Source organism: Camelus dromedarius, chromosome 22 (assembly GCF_036321535.1).
Source record: "Camelus dromedarius isolate mCamDro1 chromosome 22, mCamDro1.pat, whole genome shotgun sequence".
In the NCBI taxonomy this organism is placed as follows: domain Eukaryota; kingdom Metazoa; phylum Chordata; class Mammalia; order Artiodactyla; family Camelidae; genus Camelus; species Camelus dromedarius.
In genome coordinates, this window is record NC_087457.1 from 27,594,725 (window position 1) to 27,609,989 (window position 15,265).

General features: G+C 39.3%; 1 protein-coding gene across 3 annotated transcripts in view; it reads right to left on the bottom strand.

Moving 5' to 3' along the window:
- TENM3 (teneurin transmembrane protein 3) overlaps nt 1–15,265 on the bottom strand; it is a 2,090,952-nt gene that overhangs the window by 360,565 nt on the left and 1,715,122 nt on the right. For 2 of the 3 annotated variants that reach the window (XM_064477578.1, XM_064477577.1), the window contains exon 11: nt 7,042–7,320. The exons of the other annotated variant lie outside the window; for it this stretch is intronic. In XM_064477578.1, coding sequence (XP_064333648.1) covers nt 7,042–7,320 — 279 coding nt within the window. The remainder of the gene's footprint in view (nt 1–7,041; nt 7,321–15,265) is intronic. 3 annotated transcript variants of the gene reach the window in all.

Below are 15,265 nucleotides of genomic sequence, written 5' to 3' on the forward strand. Positions count from 1 at the left end.
TTTTAATATACTTTCAACGTACTTTTGCCTTTAGTTTATGTACAGTCTAATCATTATGGAAACCTATCTCAAGTCAACTGATAAATAGAAGAAAATTCCAATATAGTGAAACCCTCGTTCAAATGACTCAGGAAATTATGTAGAAGATTTTCACATTTAAACTTGTACGTGTATGTTATGTTAATTAACAGAATTATTATGTTCTGAGAAGAATATTCTATAAATAACATGCCCCAGAAATCAGTTAGTTGCTCTCCAAACACTTGAATGCCCTCGGAATGGCAAATAAACTGAGGTTCCATGGCTCTAACACTTATTTTTTCTATTTCAGTGATAATTACATCAATGAACCTGATTCAGCATTCACTGCTGTTCAATTCATTAATTAAAACAAGTTTTCCGCTACTACTGTGATTTTTCAAGGATATCAGACACACATTCAAAAATCAAAATAGCACACATCATCGGTTTCCATCTGTGTTAGGATGCTTCACTTTGACTTCAACTCCACAATTAAAAGAACACTTAGAATTTAAACAGACACAGCATATATTCTATGTACTTTGAACAAACATACTTAGAACACAAGTTCGGTTTTGTAGAAGTAGCAAAATTTGTGTGAAAAGCCGCAAAGTTCCAAGAAGTTCCCCAAATCCTCTTAGAATGGAAAATGCAAACGTATATGAATACTTACATGATAACCACTGGACTGAATTTTATAGGATTTTAATTCCAGGTTCATCATCCTAAATTTTCAAAAACTTTTGTTTAAATCACTGCTTACTCTGTGCAAGTGTCTTGTCACACATCCTTGAACTGAATATATTTCCCCCTAAGTGAAATACGGATGCTCTTGCTTCAAGAATGACAGGTTGCTATTTAAACAATAAACATATACACATCAAGGCGATGTAATTATTTTTACATATTGGAGACTACCTGACTGTGTTTTGCAAAGCAGCACTTCAATTCCAAGCTTAATTTAGTAAGCCTGCAACATATCACTTTTGCTATTTTTGACATCCCAGAGCACCTAAAACATAAAATACGATTTACAGCGGCAGAACATGCCAGAACTGACCATTACATGCCAGAAGAGGGCCCATTATGGAATTTATATTCAAGTTACGGTGTAGAACGTGTAGTCGAGTTGCATACAATTAGAATAACACCGAAATACTATTTCTTTCTTGCAGCAGTGGCGTTCTACCTAATTTTCACAATCAATTTCCAAAGTCAGCTGAAAGTTGGTAAAGACCAAGGCGAAGGAGTGCAGTTAGGCTCGTTAGGCAAAATAATGCACCTCTCTTGAAATTATTTGTGGGAAACTCAAATATTATCCCCTTGTAAAAAGAGTCAGGAGAGAAATGTCATCTGTGTTGTCGTCGGAAGCACCGCAAGTATTCGACAAACAGGGAGTCCAGCGTCACTAGCAGTTTCTCCCCATCTAGTCTAGAATTTAATCGGGGATGGAATAGCTACAAACCCTTCCATTTCCTCTCTCTCACCTACACGCCGTTGCTCAGAAAGAGAAAACATTGCACCACCCACTTTTTCAGAGAACGTATGTTGCCTGGCGCGGTAATTTGGATTGCAGAATGGCTGAAGTTCTCCACCAAGAGAGTGATGTAAACACCACTACATTCGTCTATCAAATTGGTTTAAGGGGTATATCTTTTTTTTTTTTTTTCAGGACAGTAACTCAACTTGTAGACTTTATCTATACAGAAAGCAGACATCAAAACTACTATTTCAGAAGGCAAGAAAATTGGTATTTGGAAAGGTTTTAGCCCAGCAAAGCAAGTATCCATCACACCTAAAACACTGCACATTAATGTATACCCTCTGTTAGCCAAATTGGCCCTTAATACCTTAGCATCACGCACTATTAGGGTGGCATTAGTGAGGTCCTACCACAGGTATATGGCTCAGACCCCAGGTGAGAAATAAAGTCTTCCAGAAACGATTTATTTTACTGTGTGAGCTGATGAGCATCAGTTAAATTGCCTGTTAATTGACTGTCTGTCTAAGTAACATGCCTTTGAGGGAAACATGATTTTTGAAATTTCCTCTGGCCAGGAGGGGAAGAAGCTTGCTCAGATCTTTGAAGTCTCCAGCCATCAGACTCATTATCAGCACCACTTAATGTACATTCATTTAATTACAGTGAATGAAAAAGTGTGCGGGCTTTTAGAGAAAAATAAAAGAGTCAATAAATGGTGACAGAAATTCCAGGTTATGCAGATTACCGGTGCCTCTTCTTGGGGGGGGGGGCACTAGCTAGTGCTCCCTCATCTCCCCAAATGTACAAATACTGGACCATGTACATGGAGGGCGAGGGGACATTCACGGTGGGCCAAACCTATGTAGGTACTTGATATTGTGACTAACTTACAAGTTTATGTAACTTCATCTTCACAGCCACTTAAGAAGGAGAGAGAATTTCCCACCATTTACAAAGAATAATGGAAGTACACCCTTATTTGGAACTCACTAGACGCCAGGCACGATTGTTCTAAGCACATTATATACCAGGACTCACTGAATCCTGCCAATGACCCTATAAGGACTGTATACCATTAACACTTTTCTGTATTTTACCCCTGGGAAGACTGTAGCCCTGGAAGGCTAAGTCACTGCCCAAGGTCACACAGCCGGGAGGTGACAGGCTCAATACAAATCCAAGTGGTCTGCCCCCAACAACACGCTCTCAACTATTGCCCTCGACGGAGGCTCTCGAGGTCTCCGTTAGGATGAGGTAGAAGGGAAGAGAACCATTAGAAACCTCCTTGGTCTAACATCAAAGGTCATCACTTTCCAAAAGGCATAAGAAGTTTCCGAGACAGGGAGACGGAGCAAGATAAAGGCCTCCCGATCTCCGGGGCTGATGAAGCATCCAGGCAGACGTGGGAGAGTTGGGGACTTGAGTTCGGGGGGACTCAGGAGCAAAGAGGCTTAGGGGTTGAATACAAGGAGTTAAACCCTGACCAGTGTGACTCTGCATCCGGACACTTCTCAGGATACTGGGCAACAAAGGACAATGGCATATACTGGCCTCCTTCTGGGAAAAGATGCACAAAGAAACATTTAAGCTTATACGTTGATGTTTGGGGAAAAAAAAAAGTCCTTTGTTCCTGAAATTTATATAGATATTTGGAATTTAGATGAGGTAATTTGCAAAGCTAGAGAGTGGGAATTCAGTCAGGGGTCTTTCAACAACACATCAATCCAGAACATACTGGCAATTCTCCCTTTGATGGGGGCGTTAAACACTCCAGATGCCTTAAACAATCCAGAACATACTGGTCGTTCTCCTTTTGAGGGGGGCGTCGCATCACATTTATTTGGTAACCTTTCAACAGCTCACTAGCATCTTTGCTGATAGGCGGTCACAAACCACTGACCCTCCAGGGTTCGCCCTGGAGCGCTGCAGTTGACTTAGAGGTTGTCAATACATGTCAAGAAAGGCATTCTCCTGTATCTTTAAATTTGGACCAAGACTAACATTTGGAGTTTAATATGAAACTCAATAGACGGTAAACATTTTTCCCCCCTCAAAATAATTTTTAACTTCAACTCCCCATGGTTGGTGAAGAGTTAGTTTTGCGAAAGAATATACTTTATCACTTGTTTAGAATCTCCGCTAACATGGAGACGTGTGACATGGTCGGAATGTTCCTCCCTCTCGCGGGATGCTCAGGCCATCAAAATTTCATTAGCCTCACAGCGGCTCCAGCGCCTTCTTAACTTGAACTGTTGGCCTCTTTATCAATAAATAAATGAAATCTAATCCCTTTCGTAGCTAAACTCTTCTTTGAAGTCATAACTGGAACATCAGGCACTCGGCTTGCATAATTTCACAAATGTTGAACAACTTTTTTTTTTTTTTTTTTCAGAAGAAAACAGCCTTATTCACAGTTATTTCAAATGATGTAAACAGTCAACCAACACTCCCCTGCTAAACCCGGGGAAAACAATTCAGTGTCTGGTGCCTACGTTAGTTTCACTTTGGTGAGTTATTTTATGTGAGTCCTTCTTGTTTTAATTTATAGAGAGAGATACAATAGAACTTCTAAGGACACATCTCAAGCTAACACAGAGATGAATAAAATTAGACAATTAAAATAATTGGAAGTCAAAGGAAAATATAACTGGAAAATCAATCATCTTTCAGAGTGAGAACAATTAAAAATGCTTGAGCTGAATTATTTGAGTAATTTTGTATTAGAAATATTTGACTAGAAATGGTAATAATAGTGAAAATAGGCCATAGTTTTGAGGAGACTGTTTATGAAGATGTTAGAAGACCCTGTGTGTGATGACAAACTTTAGTTTTTACTATAACCCAGCTTCATAAAAAAACACATGGTGTTTTTACATCTAAAAAAAGCCGTCCTCAATACTCTTACTTAATTCCACTATTCAAAAGAAGGTCTGCTAAGTATCAGAAAACTTTGCTTTCCCAGATCTTCGTGTTGTTTATTGCTTTAAGTAGAACCTCGCTCCTTCTGACTAATCACTGAAAATTCAGAACAAATGAATCAGAACTGGTCCTATGGACATACACACGAAATCTATGAACTAGCCAGTGTTCAGTAAGAGGTCATACTATTTTATTTCCTCTTTTGTTTTCTTCCTTAAGTTGACCTCATTTGGAGTTCTTAGACCATCAAAACGTTGTTTAAAAAAACAACCACAGCCAAACCTCGGGGAAACAGTAAACACAAGTTTAAGTCATCACTTGCCCAGCTCAACAAACACTGCTTTTGACACTTGATACCCTTAACTTGGCTGACCTGTTTACTCTCAGCAAATGCAACCAAATGTTCTGAATTTCAAGCAAGACCCTCAACACCCTCTTCCTGTCGCTCTTCATTTCGCTTTGGAACAACCACTCGGAGAAATGAAAAAATGCAACTTTTCTCACTTTTCCATCACTCTGAGAACAAGGACCAGAGGTTCCTGGGGCAACAAGCCCCCACTCCGGTGAGTAACAAGCCACGCAGATGGGGAGGGGCAGTGGTGCGAGAAACGCCCCCGGCCCCCCCTTCTCTTCCCAGTCATTTGTGTATCCTAGCCTGTTAGCTAAAGGTGGCAAAGGATGCAAGTTTTATATTTTCTGAAAACAAATTAAAAAAATGACGTGTTCGGGGATTCACTGTGAGACAGTTTTAGCAGGTGTACAATTTTAAAAATAGTAAAATTAATTCATATTTTACCAATTCAGATACAATAACAAGATGCACTTATCACGAGAGAGAGAAAAAGAGGGGCTACAAAGGTCATGTGTGCAGAGGACAAGCTGACCCAGCAGGAAACGGTATTTAACGGACAGCGATGCGCCCGGACTCTGATGCAGTTAATTGGAACTGAATGCACTGTCCCGCTGCCCTCTCCTCTTTTCTCTTCTGTAACCACCATAAATTTTGTCATGTGTTTTAGGGAAATCAAATGTCCAATAATACATTGAAATATTACCGTTGTACCTACCATTGCTTGAAGAGTGCTACCTAAAGATGCGGACGGATGCAAAGCAAAGTTTATGCCAAATCTTACCTGCTTATAAGGTTAGTGGCTTCTGAATCCATAATGAAAACTGATAGAAACACAGGTTTGTTTTGCTTTTTGTTTTTTTTGTTATTTTTATACTGAGGTGAATGGATTAGCTCAGGAAAATGTTGTAGTCTGATCCTAAGACTCATTTTGTCAGAAAGAACTGCCCTTCTTTCCTGTTTTGGGTTGGGCTGAAGTCGGCCTCCACCAAGAACGGACACTTCCGAAATGAATATATTGAGTGCACATTATTAGTTGATTTTAACTTTGGTTTACTGCACTATCGTATTCTACGTAAGATATTGTCTTAGTTGGTTTACAGTAGACATCCCCCCCCCCGCCCCGAATAGCAAGAAAACAAGCAGTAAGCAGCTGGAAGCGCTCAGCACCACATCATACCATGGCTTAGCTGAGACTGAAAACTGACAACGGACTTGTTTTCCTGTCACAAAGCGAAGCTGACAAAGTTGCTCAATAAATAATAAAAATGAAATATAGCTGGTCAAACACCACCTTCCTCTTCAAAGAGCAACGCAATTTCTCCATTTTAATTTTCTCTTTGCTTTTTGATGCATCTATGCACATAGCATTAATAACTCAATCAAAGCAGCAAGCGCACCGTTAACAGTAAATACTGAAGGAGACACGTCGCTGTGTTGTCTGGTGCACTGGTGCTGACGCTCCACTTCTTCCCAGAAGCCGCGCTGCCCAAAGATTAAGCCCTCTTTTAAATCTATTATTGCATGTCAATTAACTGTTTATTATCCTGAATTGGCCATAGAAAAAAGCCTCAGTAATTTCTAAAGACGTTTTTCTTACAGTATATAAAGCTGCTATTTGGAAATTCTAAAATCCAATTTTTGTGCACGGATTTAATTGCAGAGTAATCCAGTCCCCAAAGCACATCAAAGGCCACACTCCCTCTCTTTACCAAGATTTCAGTTGCTCTCATCAACTGGGAAGTTTAAAGCATGATCAAATTTGCTCTTCAATCACTGGAGCCCTGTTAATAAACTATTCTGTGTGCTCACTCATCCATTCTAAGATTCTGGAACTTCTTTGAGATATTTTCAAGAGAAATCTACAAAGACATCTTTGATTGCAAGTTGGCTCTGGGGTAAACTTGATCACCACTTGCTTTGCGGCTCTGCAGAGGATAACAGGTGATGTGGTCCAAGATAAGTCAAAGCCAACTTTTTTTTTTCCCCATACATGATTAAACTGGTTTTCAAAACAATAGCTAACACAATAGAGACCACTTGCATAATCTAACAATCTGATGCCGAATATTGACTTTTTTTCCAGGAAATAAAAAAAAAAACCAAATTCTTCATGGACATTTCTGCATTGAAATACAAGGAAAGGAAGAAGAAAGAAAGAGAAGGAAAGATGGGAGGAAGGAAGGAAGAAAGCCAAATCAACCAAAACAGGCAGAAGCACTGAATGCCAACATTATAAAGCCAAAAAAAAAAAAAAAAAGCCACTTACCGGCTTCACTGTCCGACTTGTTCTCGTGCTCCGTGTCTGTCAGGGTGAGGGCTGAGTTGGACCGACTTGACAGGCAGGAGCTGCGGCCTGACTTGACCCCCCTGCCCCACAGTCTCATGGCATGCTCTGGGGACATCACTGCTTCATTGTCAGTGTCAGCATCTGACCCTGCACTGATAGAGTAACCTCTGTGGGGGAGCCCCATTTCCGCACAAAATGCCAGTCCTCTTCGAGTTGCTGGTTCACAAACGCCTAACTGCCTTAGGGTAAAATTCTGTCCTAATTAGGGGGAGAAAAAGATAACAACTAGTGAGTATATGTTTAGTTTTAGGTTTTTTTTTTTAAAAAAACAAAATCTCCCTAAAACAAACAGTCAAGCATTCAGGTTTTTCAGCTATCAGCACCAGGTGTTTGCATTAGTGTCACATGACATGTAGTCAAATGGGTCCAGTTAGGGGAGGGGGTGGGGCGCCACCGCTGACTTTCCACATCCCCCAGCTCAGAGCTCCTTTGTCAACCCATTTTACCTCCAGAGAGACGGGCAGCTGAAGCAGCCCGGACCATGAAAACTCAACCCAGAAAAAGGCTTTGTGATTTGTCATCACTGATGGGCTTGTGTTTACCAGACTTGCGAAGCAACAGAAATTATCAGAGTCACTTCCTGCGTCCTGGCTCTCATCCTACACATTCAGACTTTCCCACCCAGATGTCACCCCTTTGGAAGAGAAAGGATTGCCCTCTAGAATAAGTTACTCAATAAATAAAAACAGGAGCCTGGTCAGTCTTTATTATATTTTTCCCACCTAAAACTTAACCAATATAAACATGTATCGTGTGTGTGTACAAACACACACTAGCTTTTGGGGTGTAATGTCTTGGAAATTCATAGACATCTGACTTTCCAGACTTTTTGCTTTGATAACCATCTGACTTTCTTCTAGATCTTTTCGGCTTTAATGAAGACCTGGAAACATCTGTATTGATCAGAGTAGACCAATTCTTGCAAATCAAGTGCACTCTAAAAATAAAGTGGGAGTATTATGTATTTAAAAATTAATGATAAAATCAAGTTCCCTGAAAAATAAATGGTTGTGAGCCCTGAAGGCTTTTACTAATAAATTAAGCATAATAAAACTCATGACACTGCAATAACTTAAAGCAAAAGTGTTTAAATTAGGTGACACTTTCAAATGACTGCCATTATTGATGGCTTCTCCAGTCCTGTATTTATTCCTGAAATTTCACCTATGTTTTATGATGTTAGGGATGAGAAGGGAGAGAAAAATGTTTGCGTAGAGGATGCACATGTGGGTCCTCCGTTCCCTGGCTCACTGGGGTGGGAGAGTCTGAGATTTAAGTCCCAACTAGAATCAAAATCCACGTAAAGAATAATAGGATACCAAGACTGATTTAACTGCTACCATGTAACATCAACCTTTTAAGAATATTAAGCATTTATATTACTCATAGTTTTCATTTTCCCTACCTCCTTCTCTCACATCTATGAACATTTTAAAGTGAATTGGCTGGTCTGAGAAATAACACACATTACATTTTCAAAAAGAGGGTGTCATAAATTATTGGTAATAAAATAATGTCTTGAATATTCTAGGAAATGAATCAAACATAATGCACAAGATAGTAAATATTTGGTTGTAAAAATATTACCAGCATCTACAATTCAGCCCATTTTAACCTGCGTGGTTAATGGCTTTATTGCTGTGGTCCTATCAGAAGCTGGAATCAGCTTTATCTCAGACAGACTTCCAAATGGATTCTGACAATGACACTCATAAATAATGGAAATTGGTTGCTACAATTAGCTACAAATCATCTCAGAGAGCTGGGAGTAAGTATCTGAACCAAAAAGTATGTCAAAGAAAAAGGAAGTCGCAAAAATAAAGAGGAAGGAATAAGAACCCATTGCATGGTGAGAAAGCAGGCAAATTTAATGAGGTAAGACACAATATTGTCAGTATTTTTCAAAGAACCCGTGTGGAGGTACTTATGAAAGTAAATCCAAAAAAAAAAGGTCAATGTCATGGACTGTTAATGGAATAGCTGTGGAAGGGCTTACCCATTGTTATTTATAGGCCACATTTAAAATTTGGAGAGGGAAATCGGGTGTAAAACAGTTAAACGTCACCATCACACGTTGGTTTTCCAAAATAATTTTAAATGATGAAAATGAATGAATGTGCATCTTTCCTCTACTTTAGGAGGTGTCCACATTGGAGAATAAAAATAAGAGAAGAGTTAAAAGACAGTAAGAACTCCCTTTCTAATCTCTGAAATGTAACTTAAAACATTTTCCATGTTATTGACTCTTCACACTGTTGCCATCTTGATGCAAAAATCTATGGGGTAAAGGAAAGCAGAAGACTGAAATCTTTATCATTTTTTATCCAGGTATGTAAACACAGCTCATTTTGCCAATGACTATTCAAAGCATCACCCCTATAAACTGATATGTGAACCCCAAACTCCTTAAACATCTGACCGTCTGAAATCAATGTCTCGCAATGATGCAAACTCTTAAGGGCTGTGTCTGAAATGCAAGCTAGAAAGCAAGCTGTTAGGGTTTCTTTCCTGATTTAAAGTTTGCTTTTGTTTCCTCAGGAATGAACACTAAACCTGACCTCCGATGGACCTAAGCTAAAGCACTTAACTGGCTCCCTTCGCGTGACTTCATCAAATTGTTTTCATCTTTCAGGGCTGTCATGATTTGATTTCAGAGATGCTTTATGACAGACTAGCACAAAGAGAAGCCAAATGAAAAGTGACTTAAAAAATAAACACCTGGGCAAATGTCATTAATAATCAGAGAGAAATGTATAATTTGAAGGTGGGGAGAGGCTCATTTTCAAATAATTTTAGAACAGCCACATCACCACCAAGGTTGACTTTTCCTTCATTCAATAATTTCTACCCAATGTTTCAAATTCTATGGTTGTTGATTCTCTTAGGTAAGATCTTGTAAGGATTCTTTGTACGATCCCTCGTTTTAATGCAAACACCCCTGGGGAGACCTAGCTATTAAGTTAGAATAGTCCAGTAGATTATTTCCCACAATTCAGCAAGATTTAGCGAGATGGGCTATCCTTATGGAAAGCACAGGCAGTTTTGACAAAAAGAAGGAAGATGGGACAGATTCTTGATTAGGAAAGAGGCGGCAGGCTGAGGTACCATGGCCTTGGGAGGTTTGGGCTGGACTGGGGTTGGTGGGGGAGAACTTGAAGTCAGTGGGGGGGGGGGTGGAGAATTGGGAAGAGACAGGCTGAAAAGGCAGCAAAGATGCTTCTGGAACCAGACTAAAACCTGGACCATCTTGCTTTAAGTCAGCTTTAGCTTAAAGCAACATGAATGAGATGAGAATCCATTTATTCTTCCTTTCCATGGTTTCTTCAGATTGTGTTCTTTGCCATGGTTCTAACACCATTATCTTAATTTCCTTCTTTGTCCTGTAGAGTCTTATATTAATTCTGTTTGGCTGAGACTGGTGAAATCAGTATTTATCTCCTGCACATTGAATTTTGATAACCTTGATCAGCAAGGCCAACCACAGAGTTTCCCATTACAATTTGAAACAGTCCCAAAATAATAAATTGTAGCAAGAAGAAAGTATACTTGACGATGAAATTTCTGGTGATTAAAAGGCAAGGTTAGCTTGAAGTAGATTAGGCATTTTTGTTTTATGACACTCATAAATTTGAAAAACCTATAAAGGAAGAACTAAATAAAAACAACCCAGGCAGGCTGTATCATTTTAAAAAAAGTTCACATTTTGAAAAATGAGTGAGAGTATGTGACAAAGCGGAAAGGACGATGTAAAAACATACTTAGGTGAGGCTGGCACTGAGCACAGCTACCTCTGTAAGAAGAGAAGGGGGTTGGAAAAATAGCCTTTTTCTCACGTGGTGCCTATAACTAGTCAGAACAAGAAGGCATTTTTCAAAGCTGCAGTGCAGAGGGATGTTCACCAATGGGCAAGACATCTGCTACGTCTGAGTGAGTTGAAAAGAAAAAGACTCTACATGAGGGACCAGGCTCGGAGTGACACAGGGTGATGACAGAACCCGGGGGAGTGTGGTCCAACATCCGAACTCGTGGTATTCCCTCCCCTCTTTTGTCTAGATTTGTCTAATGGTGAGATTTTGCCTTTTCTCTTTCTCTTTCACTTATTTGTTCTTTTCTCCCAAACCGCTTTCCTGAGATATTAACTCACAAACCATACAACGCCCCTACTTCACGTGTCCCAGTCAGTGGTTTGTAGGACCCCCATGGTGGTCTGCGGCTGCCACCAGTCCATTCCAGAACACTTTTTACCACTCCAACAAGAGACTTTGCACCAGTGATCAGTCACTTCCCGTTTCTCGGCTTAGCTGCCTCCCCAGCCCTGGGCAAGCACTAATCTACTTTCTGTCACTACACATCTGCCTATTCTGGACATTTCAAATAAAAGGGAGCCTACAGTATATGGGCTCTTGTGTCTGGCTTTTTTCACTTAACGTAGAGTTTTTGAAATTCATCCACATTGTAGCATGTGTTAGTACTTCAATTCCTTTTTATGGCCAAGTGCTGTTCCATCGTATAGACACACCACATTTTATTTTTCCATTCACCAGCCAGTGGACATTTGAGTTGTTTCCACTTTTGGGCTATTATGAAAATGCTGCTCTGAGACTCCGTATGTATTCATATCCCTTGTGTATATACCTGTGAGCTGCATTGCTGGGTCATATTGTAGTTCTATGTTTAACCTTTTGAGGAGCTGCCAGACTGTTTTCCATAGTGGTGGCACCATTTCATTGCCACCAGTAACGTTAGGAGGATTCCAATTTCTGTTTACCCTCATCAACACTTGTTATTATCTGTTGATTCTCTTACACCTCATTGCAAGTGTGTACATCATACTGCAAATCTGCAATTAGGAGCTGGAATATAGGTCACTGGTACTGAAATGTGTACCGAATTTCAAGAATCATTTTTCTCTTAAAAAGCAGTTGATTCTGTGGGTCTGCTATGAAAATTCATTATTACTTTATTCTATCAAATTTTTCTTTGCCTTCCAGTCTGCTGCTTCAGTCCTTGAAAATATTTTATTTCTGATGTTAAAAACACTTTAGTTCAGAAAGTCTACCTTTGAGACTATATTCTATAGAAATAAAATCACCTGATTGTAAACATACATGTACAAATAATGTTTCTTAGGGCATTGCTGCAAAAATTAAAATAAGAGGAATGTTTACTAGAAAGTATATGGTTAATATAATAAGGTCTATATTCCTTGAATGGAAGATTATGCGGCCAGCATAAAGAGGGGGTTTGGATCTGTATCTTCTGTTCTGGAGTGAAGTCTGTTATATACAATTTAAGTAAAAAAAAATACCAGTTGCAAAGTAGTGTGTATAGTATGATCACATTTTTGGAAATTAAGAGAACTGAGAGATTACATAAACGCTATGGTATTAAGCACGAATGGAGGTGAGGAGGGCTATGTCACTGTTATGCTGGCTCATACAGAAGAAGCTGTATGTGAAAGCAATCAGTAAGTTTCTACTTTACAGTTTTGAGTTTTTACTTTTCATGATGATTTCATGAATTTAAAAAACATAAGAAAAATGAAAGTCTATCTTTAAAAAATATTTTCTTGATTTTTTTATTTAATAGCTTCCATTCAATAATTAGAAATTCAATTTACTACCTTCTCTTGGAGACACTGGGTTCTAAAAATCCTTCCTTGCTTATTGTAAAGAAATGTCCTTTCCCCTTCATTATATATGAATTTTTTAAAAAGAAGGATAAGCATCTTATTTTATAGTAAAAAGCTCTAAAACTGAGGATAGGAAATGGATAAAAGAATCAATATAAATGTAATACACAGAAATAAAATAATCTATCATTATCTTTAAGTATTTTCCTCAGTTGTTGTCAGCTTGGACAGAATTATCTGCTCTCAGATATGGAGCGGCAATCGTCCAAGGGTGGAGCATAACACAAAAGTAGAAACTGGGCAAACATTTCTTATTGATACCGATGGACTTCGTGTCACCACCATCTTATCTGGTGTTCCCTTTTTTGCTGTGTTTGTAAAATGATAAGAAGGTCACACAGTAAAACAAATGTACATAACTTCTTTCCCTTTGAGTCCTGATGCATACTTTATGGGACACTTCAAACCTTATGTGAAATTTGTCATCGTTTGAACAGAATACCAATCCTTGAACATGTGATAGAAATTTCAATGAGGATATAAATCTTTACTTATAAGACCCTAAACAAAACTGCATTTAAAAAATTAACTTAAAATCCCAATAAATACCCTAACCCCTCCCACTCCATTTTACCCCCTCTATAAAATGTGAATATCTTCAACAGGATTCAGCTGCTTTCTCAGCTTATCTCTTCATATGATATTAACATCTATCACTACATAATGATAATTCCGAATTTCTAGGGGACAAAGGAAATGACCACTGTACACCCTATTTATAATTCAATTCATTACTCAAAACCTGGGTCTAATGGAAGCCACTGCAGGTTGCACCCTCAGCATTCATCCTGAACTCAGCTGTATCTCTGTCAATGGAAGTGTGTGTGGCTGAGGCTTTACAGCCAACTTGATGACGAGGCGTGAGAAGGGAAAAACTCCAAGTGCATCTGCAAGCAGGGGAAGCAGGATTAGAATGAATGGCCCCAGAGAATATGTATTTTCCTCCAGATAAGATTTGTGAAGCCTCCAGGGGAGGAGAAACATATGGACACTGAAGAGAAGGTTTGGTGGCTCCAAGGAGGAAAATGAGGCTGTGAGTCTGCTGACTTGTGAGCAAAGAGCATCTTCTTAGACGTGTCGCGTGAAGGATTTGTATACCCAGCCACAAAAGAGGGCAAGTCTAAGAACCGTTTATAATGAGAGAGAGAACTTGTAACTTGGTTTCTTCTTTATTCCTAAAAAGCATTCTGAAAATGAATTTGCTTTTTACTTTTACTTAGTAATTATTTCTGTAGAAGAACCCAAGACCCAGTGATGGATGATAATAAGCCCACAACATATCTGCTAGTATCTGATAATCAAGCTGCAGTAGGCGTTGGGGTCCATATGCATGTGGTTCGGTGGGACACGGCAGGTGTTTAATAATCGTGACTGAAGCGGCACCACACTGATTCACAATGTGGGTCCGAAATTGGCAACGTGGCAAGGAACCGCATACACGTTTAGCGGTAAGCCGGGGCTCGGGACATCAGACCAATAAAGGCCGAGGCAGGGGGAAAGGATTACCCCCACTGTGTCCGGAGGAGGGCTGTAAGCTACATCTATCTACTCACACCTTCTGGCAGGTAATCTACAAAGCAGATTGGCCGCCAAGCCTGAAAGAGGCCCTTGCCTACTTAACAACCAAAATTAGTTAACAATCAGTTAGGCAGGGGAGCTAAAAGAGGGAACTAAGAGGAAAACATTAACATGAAACAATGATAAACCGGAGCTATTTAACTCGTGTCTGTAAGAACTGAAATTTAAGGTTGAGTAAACATGACCATCTAAATCCTTTAATCCTGCCGCTGACATTTGTAGCGACTGAGAAGGATTAATCATTTTGATCTCTAAATGAATCATTTTCAGGAGTTAATATTTAACAGTAATAAACTTTGGAGGTGCAGTAATTAGCCTAGTGGATCTGATTCACGTGTCAGGTTTTCGTCTTTATTAAACCCTCTTCTCACAAAGAAAAGGTTTTCTCAGCACCAGGATGTATTTCAGAAAACATGAAAAAGGGTTTCAGATTCCTTTCATTTTTGTATGATGACAGAGGTGAGGGGGAACACAGGGGAAATGAAAAGTTGGGGTCTAACTGGAAATTCATAGCAGCATTAAGTGCTGAATGGTAAGACCATATGGTCGTATTTCTTTTGAAGTCTAGGATCGGTTCCCATTATTCACTGTGATGGCATCCAAGACCAAACTAAATCTCAGTCTTTAAAATTAAAAGCATTTTGCTCTTGGCTCTCAGGCCTTCCTCTTCCACAATTTCCAACATGCCTACATGTTTAATATATTTTCATAATGCAAAAAATACAAATAAACAGAGTAAAAATAACGGAGTCAGAGAAAGAAAGGGCTAGACTCCACTTCATTTCCAAAGCAGGATAAAATGGTGTGGAGAGCCACACAGTTAGTATCTTATTCATCAACGGAGTCGTTAATCCTATTTGACATCTGCCCAAC